Source organism: Pelodiscus sinensis, chromosome 3 (genome assembly GCF_052426305.1).
Source record: "Pelodiscus sinensis isolate ZL-2025 chromosome 3, ASM5242630v1, whole genome shotgun sequence".
NCBI classification, from domain to species: domain Eukaryota; kingdom Metazoa; phylum Chordata; order Testudines; family Trionychidae; genus Pelodiscus; species Pelodiscus sinensis.
This window is the reverse complement of record NC_143054.1, coordinates 198,176,438-198,189,959: the sequence shown is the minus strand read 5'-3', so window position 1 is coordinate 198,189,959 and position 13,522 is coordinate 198,176,438. Positions and strand designations below refer to the sequence as shown.

Genomic DNA, 13,522 nt, shown 5'->3' with positions numbered 1-13,522 from the left:
TGTAGTCTAGACGCAGTCCCCTAACTGCTTAGCATCCAATTCGCTCCCTCCTGCGTGGCTCTGAATCTGTGGGAAATGTTGATAAAGTTTCTCAATGTTGACTTGGCCCAATGGTGGGGATCGATATTAGCCACTCTGGTCTAAGCTACATTAGTTGATCAATGTTAATCAGGATGACTGGGAAACTGCTCCAAGGAGCTTTCTTCTTATATTTAATCAGTTTATCAAAGCTTTCAGTACTGTATTTACATGAGTGTCACAAGCTAACTGACTACATCATTTTAAAAGCAAAGTGTTAGTGAAAAATCTTAATAGAAAGGGATGTTCCTAATTTAGTGCTATGCCCTAAACAGAAAGCAATGAATTATGCTTTTCTCTGCGTTGCCCTATGGTGTATTCCACAATAGTATGAAGACAACGGATTTGAAATTTCAATGAACATGAGCCACACCTCTACATCAGACTAGAATAAGTTTCCCCTGAAAAACCATCAAAGACGCAAAACAACATGAGATTACTGAAGACAGCAGGCCCTCTTATGAATCCTCCTCACACTAGCTGCAAATTATTATACAATACACGGTGCACAGTATTTGCTTCATATCAAACACAAATCTCTCACAGAAGGCAAATAATGAAATCTGAATGACCTCTGTTGATTTCATAAGCAATGAAGACCCTTTCTCGAGCATGTATAAAGCCTTCTACCTTCCAGAACTCTTAAGCCAAACCCTTCCAAAGGACAGCAATGCAATGGGACTGGAAAGCCATAAAACAGTGGTTGAAGTTTCATATGGATAACAGCATGCAACCTGCTTTGCACTCTAAATGGAAACAGTACTTCACGCCAAAGCCAAGTATTTAGAGATGTCAGGTTTGTCTGGGTTTTTGTTGGGGAGCGGAGTTTTGTTTGGGAGTGGAGTTTTGTTTCAGTTCAGACACAGTTAAAGGGATTATCCTTCAGCGGCAAACAACTCAGACTGAAAGCTATACTCACTCATCTGGCAGAACTGCGTTTTCAGTCAGTGTAAGTTTTCCTTGGATTCCATGGCACAATTCAGGGGGGATGTCCATTGGCTACAGAAAAAATAATTTTTCAGATAAAGTAGACAGCCAGACCGCTCCCTCGCACACATGCAATAACTTTAGAACAAATGTAACCTACCTCTGTGGTACTGGATTTGTACAGTTCTAAAACAAAGTCACAAAGCGAATGATGTTTCCCGACAAACAGAATATCACCACCAAGACTATTTCTTCTGTCTAGAATAGAAACAGGGGAAAGCGGTGTGATAATTCAGCACAAAGGAGATTTAAAATTGCCAAATATAACAAAACAGCACCATTTTGCTAACAGGCGTCCGTAGCAGTTCATTAATTCTCTACTGAAAGTTTCATTTCGGTTAACGAGAGACTGTAATGCACACTCCATTGATACATGTCCAAATTCTTCTTGATGGCTTGCACTTTTGAGGGCAATATGGGTTGTAGGCAGCTGTCCAAGGAGCTTTAAATTGCTGCTGGAGCCTTGGGCGGAGCTAGCCCCAACCCGCCCCTTCCAGGGGCACAAAGCCACTTCCCCTACCCTTTCTTGCCCAGAGGCCCGGCAAGTCTGCCAGCTTGACTGCCATAAAGACATGGGTATGCTAAAAAGCCAACCTACCTGGCACCTCACCTAGAAAAACACATCTACATCGAGCTCAGAAGCTCGGTATGAAATTTCCTGTTCCCTGATTGGACACAAACTGCCCAATGGACAGAGGACATGTGCATCCGCATTCAGCTTTACCAGTCTCACCACCAAAAATAACTGAGTGCTTTCTTTTGATTTAAATGTGCTCTTCCAGCAATCACTCATTCAGATAGGGCATACTAGCTGAATCATTTCATACAATAACTTGAACATTAGACTTTGTGTTAAAATTCTGCTACAGAGCTGCTTCATTTAAATAAGTGCAAGGAAAGGCTGAGAATTCTGTTTTTATAGCAAAGTTCACTTCACTTACAGCCACCGAATTATTTGTGCAGCAAAGGTTACAGTTTGACATCAGGAAATCAACAGCCGCCACCTATTATTATACCCTGTTCATTTGTGTTTTAATACTGCATGGAAGATAAATACACTAATAATGAAAACCTCAGTGAACACAGTCATCATAATGAAATACCATAATTCTTACTTTCATCAGGAGTGAGGTCAGGGTAAACCTCTTCCAGAGCAGCTCTCAGCCGGCGCTCATCAACGAATGGCAACAGAGCAACACCTAATGAAAACAAGCTATTCGTTAGAGATGCAAAACTTTCACTCTCATGGAGCTAAGTCACCCACGCTACCCTACTTACTCTAGCAGCAAAAGATGAAATGGGTTTTCCCCACTCTCTTTCAGTGGAAAAGTTCAAAGCAATAACTCAAAAGGATTCAGTGAACACTGACAAAAATTAATTCTAGTTTGTTTCAGAATTTTCCAAATATTTCAGGAAAAGAGTTACAAAATCAAAACAAAACACACCCTACTGGAAAAACAGCTTTGATAAATACGGCAGTTTCCCACAGTTTCTTAGTGCACTGAGTTTGTATTGTTGCAGGCTAAGGACTGCGTGTAATCCCATGCAAAAGCCCCTCCCAGAATGAAGAACAGCAAGTGAGTTGGTATGATTAGGCAAATTCACTCAGGTTATACACTCAAATATGAACCACCCTACTAGTGAGGCTTGCAGATACCAAATTAAAATGGCTTCTCCAAGGGACGGACGAACAAACAAAACAAAAAGGATTTTAGATCAACAGTCTGAGTTTAAAATAGGGTTCTCAAACTCCTGGCCTGTGGACCATCCCTGGCTGGAGCAGTCGTGCAATCCAGCACAGGAGTCCCCATGGGCTAGAGGAGGGGGATATCTGTTCCAGTTGCCCAAGCCCCGCCCCTTCCCACTATCACCCCGCCCTCTCTCCCCTATTGCACCTGGCACCTGAGGGATCTGACTTTGGCAAGGCTTTGCACAGGGCAGCAGCTGCGGTCGGACCTCCCCGGAGAGGCGGCGCACACTCAGCAAGCGCATTAGCTCTGATTCCTTCTGACTCCTCCCACTGCTGAGAGCGTGTGGGGAGGGGAGGTGTCTATCCCGATCACGGGTGCTACCACCCTGCACCAGGCCCTTCCGGTAATCCATAAGGCCAGGTCCCTTAGGGGACAGGTACAATGGGGGGAGAGGGCAGGGCAATGGTGGGAAGGGGCAGGGTTTGGGAGACAGGAACAGATAGCACCCTATGTTTATGCTGAATCACTTTCTACATGTTAGCACTTTGTGTTATGTAACAGAGCGACTAGCTTGATTTTCAGATTTTATGCTGTGTTTGCAATGTTGGCATTTCATTTTAGCTGCATACAGAAGCCAGACAAATATACATATGGAATCCCAATGTTAATCACTTCTGATGAACACCATACTCCACAAAAGACAGAAAATGAAAGTCTATACGCTTAATACAAGAATCTTAACTTTCTAAAGTAGTTATTTCCTTTAAAAAAAAAACTTTAATCTTGAAGCATTTACTTTGCTAAAGTGATGGTCAAACTCTGAATCATCGTAACATACGACATTACACAGTCAATGGTACCCATTATCCTATAGGCTTCCTTCACCTAGAGGAGCTCAAAGGTAACCCATTCACTCTGCTCCAAAGCAGGGCAGTCTACTTCCCTGAACGGACCGGAACCAGGGGGAGGGTGCATGTACATAAAGAGTAATAACTAGAAGAACAAATTGCAAGAGACTAATTTGAGAGGATTTATGCACCTATCGTTGCTGGCTGAACAAAGAGCAGCTTGTTTTGCACCACAGAGTAGAAACGAATGAGCCAAGCAGGAGCAAACTCCAAGCAGCTTGACTCATACCTTGAAAGTGAGTTCCCAGCCAGAATAGGATTTGAAGCACAATATGGGTGATCTGAAAGCCAGGCACCCTGCCTTCCCATGCTAACTGAAGTGTCCAAGAACAGCGCCTCGTATAGCAGTCTAGCTGTGAGGCTAGGGTAATACAGCCTTGAAGAGATAAAACTATGAAAATAAGGAGAACTCCATTGAGGTATGAAACCAGAAGAAACGAAGCAAACTTTTGCCCAGACATAGCAGAAGAGGCTTTAAAAAAAAAATCAACAATAATAAATCCAGGAACAAAAAGCAGATCGGTATCAATTCTACCGTATCCAAACAGAGCTAGCCACTGGGAGCCGGGAGCAAAAGGAGGCCACATAGTCTAGATTCAGTGAAAGTCTCATTAGCAACATTAAAGACCATTCATATTACCACCATGATAGGCATTCCAAGAGAAAACGCAGTCCCCAGTTTTGATCAGGATCCTATTTTGCTAACCACTGTATGTAATGGCTCAGCTATGGTTATTTCCTATACTAACTTATTTTGCATTACATTGAATCAAGTTGAGAACAGCCTCTTCTATGGTCTAGAATTGTTTTCCAAAAAACAAGGTGTCAAGAAATTTTCTTTGAAACTTTGTCTCAATGCAACATGTGACCAGTTTGTGTGTAAGAAGTTGAAGTTACTTTATAGCCATAGTTGCCTTTGATCTCCACCAACACTGTACACAAGATTTTCCCAAACAGGAGGCTGCTATAGCCTCACAGTATTTTGGTATTCTTATGACGTGGTAATGATAAAAATACCAATTCTACTGCATGGTTCTACACAAATATTTCTACCTCATTAGATTCTAAAGACTTACAATTTTGAAACAAAGAGTAGTACTGTAGCACCTGAGAGACTAACAAATATATATAACGAAAGCTCATGATACTATATATATTTTTGTTAAGTGTCTGAAGGGCTACTTGTTTTTGAAGTTACAGACTAACACAGCTACCTCTCAAACAACAATTTAGAGAAACTTCAGATTTCTACAGACTTTGATTCCCCTGCATCTATAACCTGATGCATTCCTGAATTACATCTTTAGTTGACTTTATCATTTTAATACATTATTCTCATAGGCTTCATACAATCACATTATGTTCATCTAATCAAACAAAAAACTACTCAAATCTCATAACAAAAAACACATCCAGAAAGACAGAAACAGGCCACAAAATCAATAAAAGCAGATTTTTGCCAAGCTAAACCCCCACTGAAATGCAACCACTTGAGGTGAAACAATTGTAACTCATTATGGCAAGACAAATTTAAAATATTCCAATTAATCTATGAGGATAAAAGCAATCCAGAACAGCACACAAGGAGGATGAATATTTACTTTTAAGACTGTAGATACCTCTTAAAGAGGAATATTCATAACCATAAGTTAAAAATACAGGTTCCTATATACTTTTTTGATGCTCTAAGTCCCCAGTCTTAAAAATTCTCTCCAACATGAAAACATCAGATCCTAATCTAGAACAAGCAATTTATAATAAAAAAAAAAAAAAAAAAAAAGACAAATTGTAAGTTACAAAGCAAGGATTACAGAACACTGGAAACTCTGGCAAATTACATGAAACATCTTCAATTGTTTTAGGCTGTCAACTTAATACTGAGCCAAAAGCTTCAAGTAAAGAAGTAAACAGAGCCATAGAACATGGAAGGAGAGACATTGGGAGAAAAAGGTTCCTTCTTGATACTGTTGCAAGTAGCCTATTAAAAAAAATCAGTTAACCAGGATTCCCTATAATTTATCAACATCATGTCACAGATTTTGATTGACTCTTACCAGCACATGTGAGCTTGCATTCTTCTAGCTAGGGATGTTTTACAGTATGTCAGTCAAACCACATATTAAGGTTAAAGTTATTTTCCAAAACAGAATCAAAATTACGAAAAAGTTCAACAAACCTATCTAGCACCTCCCCTCCAAACTAGAAGAAGTGATTTATGAACCTAGTGATTTCAAACATATTTACACCTCTCTGCTTAGATCAGAGTTCTCAAAAAATCAAGTCCTCTCAACTGCAACAGCACTACCAACCCTATATGATGAATTAACAAAATCACGAATAATTTCCAAAAGCTGAGTCTTTCAGCATGAGTAAATTTAAACAGGATTTTGAACTTGCTAATCATGTTTGACAGTCCCTTCAATTGTCGGGGTCTAGAATAGCGATGTACGCGACTAGTTGACTACCCAACAAGCATATGCTTATTGGGTAGTCAAGTAGTGACTCAACTAGCTGCTCCGCCTCCCCCGCCCCCACTTCCTGACTATCAGCTGGAGGGAGGCAACTTAAAAGCTGATTCCCTCCCAGTACCGTGGGGGCGGGCAGAGAGAGGGGAAATGGTGCAAGCAGGGACTGAAGCAGTTCCCATTCACACCAGTCCGACTGCTGTGCCTCTCTGCCCCCGGGGCTCTTGCTACATTTCAAAGGGAAAGGTGGTGTGGGAAACACAAGCAATTTAAAACAGCTGGCGATTCTCTGTAGGACGGGTGCTGGGGTGAGGAGAGGGGGGGAAGACTTCACGTGCTCCCTCTACCCCCAGACCAATTGGGGTCTGTGGGTGGGGGAGCAAGAGAAGTATCCTGGCCCCCACCCCTTCTGGGGCAGCCCGGGGCCACGTCAGAAATTTGTCAAGTGGCCCCCTTTTAAAAATTATTGCCCACTCCTGATCTACAATCACTGCCTTGATCTTCTTTCCAGAGGCTCTCAAATCTTGACCACAATTCCTATTCACTCCTGTTACCTAATTTCACTGGAGACCAACCCAGGGTTACACTTATACTGATTTAGTCAACGCTGTTATTGGATCAACTGAAAAGGGAATGGAACTCCTTCGTGCGCGCACGTGCACATGTGCGCGCGCGCGCACACACACACACACACACACACACACACACACACACACACACACACACACTCACTCATACGCTCTACACTCACGCACGCGCCAAGTTGCAGAGAGAGAGCAGAAGAAGCCAAGCATGGTGGGTCCGGTATGTCTGCCTGCAGTCACCAATCGGGGCCATCAAGCTGATCGCACAGCCCGTAGCCTGCATGCTCTCTTCTCTTTATTGAGCCGGGCAGCCCGTCACGTTCACCGAGTTCCTTCTCCGTGTCCGTCACCGAGGGGCCTGCCCAGACCTCATTCTCCTCATGCATATTAATTCCTCCTCCTTATCTACACTGCACCTCCATTACTTGCCTTTCTTAAATGCAAGTGAAGATTACATCAGACTCCACCTCACTCCTGGCTCCTCTCGGTAGTCTCACAGCTCCTTCTCCACAAAGGTGCAGACATTCCCCCATTCTCACCATTTACACACCCCCATGCACTCCCTTGTCACAGGATAGAAAACTACACTTGATCTCAGCCAAAAGGCCGAGAAGCTTAAAGACAGAGCTTAAAGACTGTACAAGCAATAGCTGGAAGTTACAAAGCATGCAAGAAGTTGCAGAACTTGAAACGTTACCTGAAACTTACATGGCTTACAATAGAAACTGATAACTTAGAACAATGGAGAGTTCCATGGCTTACAATAGCAAAAAGCCACCTAATTTGCAATGGCTGAAACTGACATGACTTATAATACAGAAAGTTACACGTTTTTCACTCACATTATACTAGATTGGACAGAGATTTCACACGACATTTTGCTTGTAATTCACTAAAAATCAGTCATATCTTCTTTCTGGCCAAATCTGAGACCCTGTAGATCATCCTCCTTGATTTAACAGTTGCCTACAACATTTCCCTTCTTGAAATCTTGTCTTGCTTTGGCTTTCATGACTGTCCTCTCCTTGTTTTCCTCTCACCTCTCTGATGACACTTTTCTCATGCTGTCCTGCCCCACTCATTAACGATCTCAGTCACTACGGACATCACCATCATCTCCTCAAATCTCTCAAACCTGTAACCTAGGCACCATCTTTGAATAAATCCAATCCAGCTCCGAGACCCACCATAGTCAAGCGACATCTAGAATATGGCGGATACCTAAGTCACTCTGAATTTTCACCACAAAAGTCATTCTAATCCCTGCTGCAAATCTGAGGACATCTGTCCATTTCACAGCAATCAGGTCTCACCTCCTCCGAGACCTTCCATGACCACATTAGCTTGGAGGGGCTACAGATAGGAAAGTAGTGAGCCTGTGAGAAATGCATAACCCTGCTGGAGGCAAAAAGCGGAGATCTACACTCAAATCTGGGGGTACACACTCCAGACCAGGGGAAAAGGTCTCTGCACACCCATCTACATCATGGAGACCAGCTTTTCTTCATCACTATTATCTGGACTTCAACAATACACAAAGACATCTTTTCGAGTCATACTAGGCATCACCATTTCTTTCAGAACAAAATCATTAGCCACATCCAGAATTAGCGGATCAACTAAACCGACTTATGTTATATGAAAGAGATTAACAAGGGAAGAAAAGAATGTTTTGTTATTTCTATTTGTGGACACTTGGGAGGATACTACAATGATGAAGGGCACATAAATGCTTAGATGTATCACGGAAGGGCAATGCTGTATTTAAACTTCACAGGCAAAACACCTAATTTAAACATTGAGAGAACAATACAACTGATACTTTGAAGACAGAACATTAAGTACTATACATTATTTCTTCGGTCTTAGTTTGGATGTACCTGAAATGTTTCTCTTTTCCCTACAGCATTGTTCACAGGGAACTAATGAACAACTGATTGAACAGAATACTATCCATTAATCAAATGCAAAGGAGACAAAATACATAATTATGCAGTAAGGCTGATAAAGAATAGAAAAATGATTAATCTATTTTAGGCCAAATTAACTGGTTCAGAATGACTGCTAAAATTACTATTAATCATTGTTAATCCTAGGTCAGTTACTGAATCATAATTTACTCTTCGTATGATTTTTTTTAAAAGCTGCTGTAAACTGCTCTTTCCTTCCTTAAATAATTCATGCAAATATGACAACAAATCTCGATCATTATATAATTAAAACCCTTTCCTATTCTGTTCACTGTTTTTTTAGACACCTCCCCCCCAAATGAATATTAGGGTTTCAAGTTCAAATAGAGAAAGAACTGAAATTTCACCTTGCCAAGCAAATTTCTTCCCATTCAGATCAATAGCAAAATCTTCAGGGTAGAAGTCAATTATACTGGATTCCTGCATTTGAGAAAAATCAAAAGGCCATTAAAAAACAATTCGGAATTGGATTCCCATGTCTGCAGAGAGCCGAATGAACTTTCTCTGCTCTTTTTCCTGCTTAACGCAAAGTCATTGAATATAGCTAATGAAAAGGAATATGGTGTATTATAAAACACCATCCAAGCTAAAAGGGTGCAAGGGGACCCAACCAAGAGTCAAGGTTTGACAAGACAAGCAGGATAGGCCATTGTGGGAGTTCAGGAGATTGGAGCAAGGCCTCTGCTCCTGAAATAATTTGCAGGGTTCTTGGAACCAGAGGAGATTTTGGTTTTGCTTGCTAAGTCACTTCATATATTCAAGCATTCGAAACACAAAAAGATTCACATATCACAAAGCTCCAAGATCAGACAAGTAAAATTGCTGCTTTCCCTGGCAGTATTATTTCTTTTGAGACAAACCAACTGCAGAAAGAGAGGATTCTTACTGGATCAGTCATGAGCTTCCGCCACGTCAGTGGCAGAAAGTTACCGCTAGCCGCTGGAAATACTCCCATGAGTTGTTCAAGTGGTCGGAACTGCCAAAACAAAAAAGGAAAAAACATGAGTCACTTCCAATAACCTTGTAAGAGACAAAATAATAAATAAACTTCTCTTACCGGCTTTGTATCCTTCTCAAAGTCTGAGGGCAGGTCTGCAATACCTTCAAAGTCAGAGGCAAATGGAGCATAATGGAAAGGATAGAACCACTTCCAGGAAGCACAACCCTAGTTTTGTAAGACAAGAGACTAATAAATGAAACAGCTCAGAAGAGCTAAAAAGGCACATATACTATTAGTGGCTATCTACAGAGACTAAACTTAGCCCAGTGTTATGGCCATGTGTCATAGGTAAGGCTACAATTCGGTCAAGGGTAATTTTAGTAAAAGTCAGGGACAGGCAATACAAATTCACAGACTCTCACAACCAGCGTTCCCTATAAGCTGGGTGCTTGTGCGGCCACTCAAAAGAGATTCAAATGCCGCCCAGGTGTCTTGCAGAATGCTCACAACTAGAGTCTTTTGTTTCTACTGGTGGTGCATGTGCACCGGTTCACATAAATAAAATTATTCTGCATGTGGATGGAAAAGATTAGAGGGAACATTACTCACCACCCATCCCTGACGTTTACTAAAAATACAGGGGTGAGGAAGACAGACAAACAGGACACTGCCGGAGGCTTGTAGCTGCTCCAGACCTGCCGCTGCTGCTCCAGCAGTCTGGGGACTGCTATTCCTGCTCGTGGCAGCATGGCTTACTAGCAGCAGCTGCCCCAGCCTTTCTGCTGCTCTTGTGGCATAAGCTGCTTGCTGCTCTCCAGCCCCAGGGCAGCTGGCCCATCCCCTGTTGCTGTTTCAACCCTGGGGCAGCTGTTCCTTCCCCAGATGTGACGGAGATCCTGGAAAAATCACTGACTCTGTGACAGAATTGTATCCTGAGCCACAGAACTAGGAAAGTTACCTCTCAGGCTCACTGAATTGCTAGTTCGTTAGGAATTGGACTGCTCCACCAGAGTTCAGCTCAAGGCTGAACAAATGTATCCTGAGAAACCAGCGGGAGGCAGGGATGTTAAAAAGCATGTTTTGGTAAATGTGTAATTGCTACATTTTTCAGCAGTTTCACGATTACACAGCGGGAGAGGCGGCTCCACAGGAGCTGATGGGCTAGGGGAGCTGACTGGATCAGAGACAGCAGCGCAGGGGAGCAGGCAGCTGGCCGGAGGCTGGTGCTTAAAAGCTGGCTCCCTGAGAGCACCGGCTCCTGTGTGCCCCCTCCTCCCCCGGCTGCCTCTATATCAGAGGCAGCAGGGGGAGGGGAGGAGCAGGAGCTAGTGCCCTGAGGAGCTGGCTCAGAAGCTGGCTCTCCACAAGCACCAGATTCCCCTGTCCCCTCCCACCCAAATGCTCTGCCTCCTGAGGGGAGCTGGCTTTTAGGCCGGCTTTCCACACATGCTGGCTCCGTGTTGCCCACCCTTGCTGCCTCCTATCAGAGGCAGCAGCATATGGGGAGGGGGGCAGGGAGGAGGCTTCCATAAAGCAGCCTCTGTCTGCGGGGATAGTCCAGGCTCCCCGCAGACAGGGCCTGCTGCCACCCTGTGCTGCTGCCTGTGTATCAGAGACAACAGCACGGGGTGGCAGGTGGGAGCCCATCTGCGCGGGGAGCTGGTTTTTAAACTGCCTCTCCTTGTGGACCAGATCCCACCTGCCTGTCCCTGCTGATGTCTCTGATACAGACGCAGCAGCGCGAGGTGGCTGGGGGCTCCCTGAGAGTGCGGCCGGGAGCGCACTGGCTGCCCCTCCCCCCCACTATCGAACAGGCATGTAACCACTAAAATGCAGTGAGGTCACACGGCTGTTCAATCACACGCCATCGAACGTGCCCATCCAAGAGCAGAAACACCAGGAAGAGAAGAAGGGAGGAGGGAAGCAAGAATGCGCAGAGGCAACTATCTTGAACAGGGATGGTCAACCTGTGGCTCTTGAGCCGCATGCGGCTCTTGGCTCACGGAAATGCGGTTCTCAGGGTTACAGCTCGTTCGGAGCCGCATGCCCGCTTTGTGCATGTGCCCTAGCGCCTGGAGGGAGAAGTGCGTGGCAGCTCTGGTGAGACCCAGGCATTGGGGTAGAATGGGCGGGGCCTGGCTTAGGGGGAGGGCATTGGGTTAGAGTGGGCAGGGGGAGCTGGGGGGTGCCTGGCTTTGGGGAAGGGGGAGGGCATTGGGTTAGAGTGGGCAGGGGCCTGGCTCTGGGGGAGGGGGAGGGCATTGGGTTAGAATGGGAGGGACCTGGCTCTGGGGGAGGGCATTGGGTTGGGGGGCGCTGGGGGTGCCTGGCTTTGGGGGATGGGGAGGGCATTGGGTTAGAGTGGGGGGGCTTGGTTTTGGGGGAGGGATGTGTGGCTCTTTGCACTACTCTCCACAGCTCTTTTGGCTCTTAGTGTCTAACTGGTTGGCCACCCCTGATCTTGAAGAACTAGTTACAAGAACCCTCTGCTCTGTGTGTGGCGGACAGTGACATATCCGATACTGTCCGCAGTGGGCACAGGTGTGTCGCAGGCCCAGAGCAGCCCTGGTCTGCAGCTCCAGCCAAGCCGCAGTGGGGAGTGGGGGGGGGGAAAAATCAGTCGAGTGGTCCCCCTTCATTGGTTAACCAGTTAACCAATTAAACCCGAGTTTACATCGCTAGTGAAGACCAGCCTAATTTCATTTCATACAGCCCCCACCCTCCCCAGAACCCACCCTCTAGATCCTGTCTGCCCAACCCCTAGCTCCCCACTCCAAGTCCAGCTGCAGGGCACTGCCACACCCGACACTCACAGCCCTGGTAGCCAGAGGAAAAAAAGAGAAACAGCCCCGTCCTGGGCTTGTATGGAGAACCCTGCACAAGGCCGTCTCTCCTCAGGATACACTGGGAACCACAGCTCCCCGAACTCTCCAGTCCTGCCTCTGCCTCTACTGGGTCTTGCATTTGCCAAATGGACTGCTGGGCCTAATGGTCCCTAGTGGCAGAGAGCATCTTTGCAGTACCAATTCTACAGGGAGAGGGGGATGAAATTCGGCCCTGTGCAGAACTCCCCCATGAAAACTGCTACCAAAGCATTCACTTTCAGCCCCTACCTCCTTAGGTACAGCAAGCTTAGGTTTATCCCCCTTAGCTAGGTGCAAAGACTTCAGTCCCTCTTTAAATCTTCGCTCAAGACTATCATTCCAGTTTGGGCATTCTACCCCTATAAATCTCTTCACTCCATTGATCATCCATACTGCCCTTTGCCTGGGCTGCACCATCACAGCAACAGCCTGCCAGTCATTCACACCTCATTTGCATGTTCGTTTATCTTTACAAAACAAAAAACAAACCTAAAAGAGGAGAAAGAGAAACGGACATTCACACAGTTCTAAGAACACAGGCTGCTCTTCCAGACAGAGGTGGCTGGTTAGGAGCAGGAGGGTGGAGATCTGCACAATTCAAGGCAGTCCTGACAAAAGCGTCCTGGACTCAGATGAAAGAATCCCCTCCCGTCAAGAAGGCCCACGCAGTTCTTTAGCACATCAGCCCCACACCGCTACGTACGGGCGTACATAGGTGCTCTGGCCTCAGCAGCGGCAATTCTGGCCCGCACTACGCCACAAAGGGAGGGTCACAGACGCTGTGGGTGTTGACCGACTCGCGCCTGTATTTACACCTGCGGCAGGAAAGCCACGGAACAATGGCAACAGCTGATGGGGTGCCACGTAGCAGAGATGCTGCTATTATGCAGAGCTACTTGCAGTCACACCACTGCAGGTACTTACGGGGAATAGGGATGTGAATGGTTAACTGGTTAATTGGTAAGCGTCACCCGAGGCTTATCACTTCCAGTTAACCAGTTGGGACTGGAACAGCTCCCTGTCTGTTGTGGGCAG

At 45.2% G+C, this 13,522-nt stretch overlaps 1 protein-coding gene across 1 annotated transcript in view; it reads right to left on the bottom strand.

The window, feature by feature from the left end:
- XRN2 (5'-3' exoribonuclease 2) overlaps positions 1–13,522 on the bottom strand; it is a 96,631-nt gene that overhangs the window by 36,781 nt on the left and 46,328 nt on the right. The window contains exons 18-23 of the mRNA XM_075925794.2: positions 9,741–9,848; positions 9,570–9,659; positions 9,031–9,103; positions 2,181–2,264; positions 1,166–1,263; positions 998–1,077 (exon numbers count right to left, since the gene is read on the bottom strand). Coding sequence (XP_075781909.1) covers positions 998–1,077; positions 1,166–1,263; positions 2,181–2,264; positions 9,031–9,103; positions 9,570–9,659; positions 9,741–9,848 — 533 coding nt within the window. The remainder of the gene's footprint in view (positions 1–997; positions 1,078–1,165; positions 1,264–2,180; positions 2,265–9,030; positions 9,104–9,569; positions 9,660–9,740; positions 9,849–13,522) is intronic.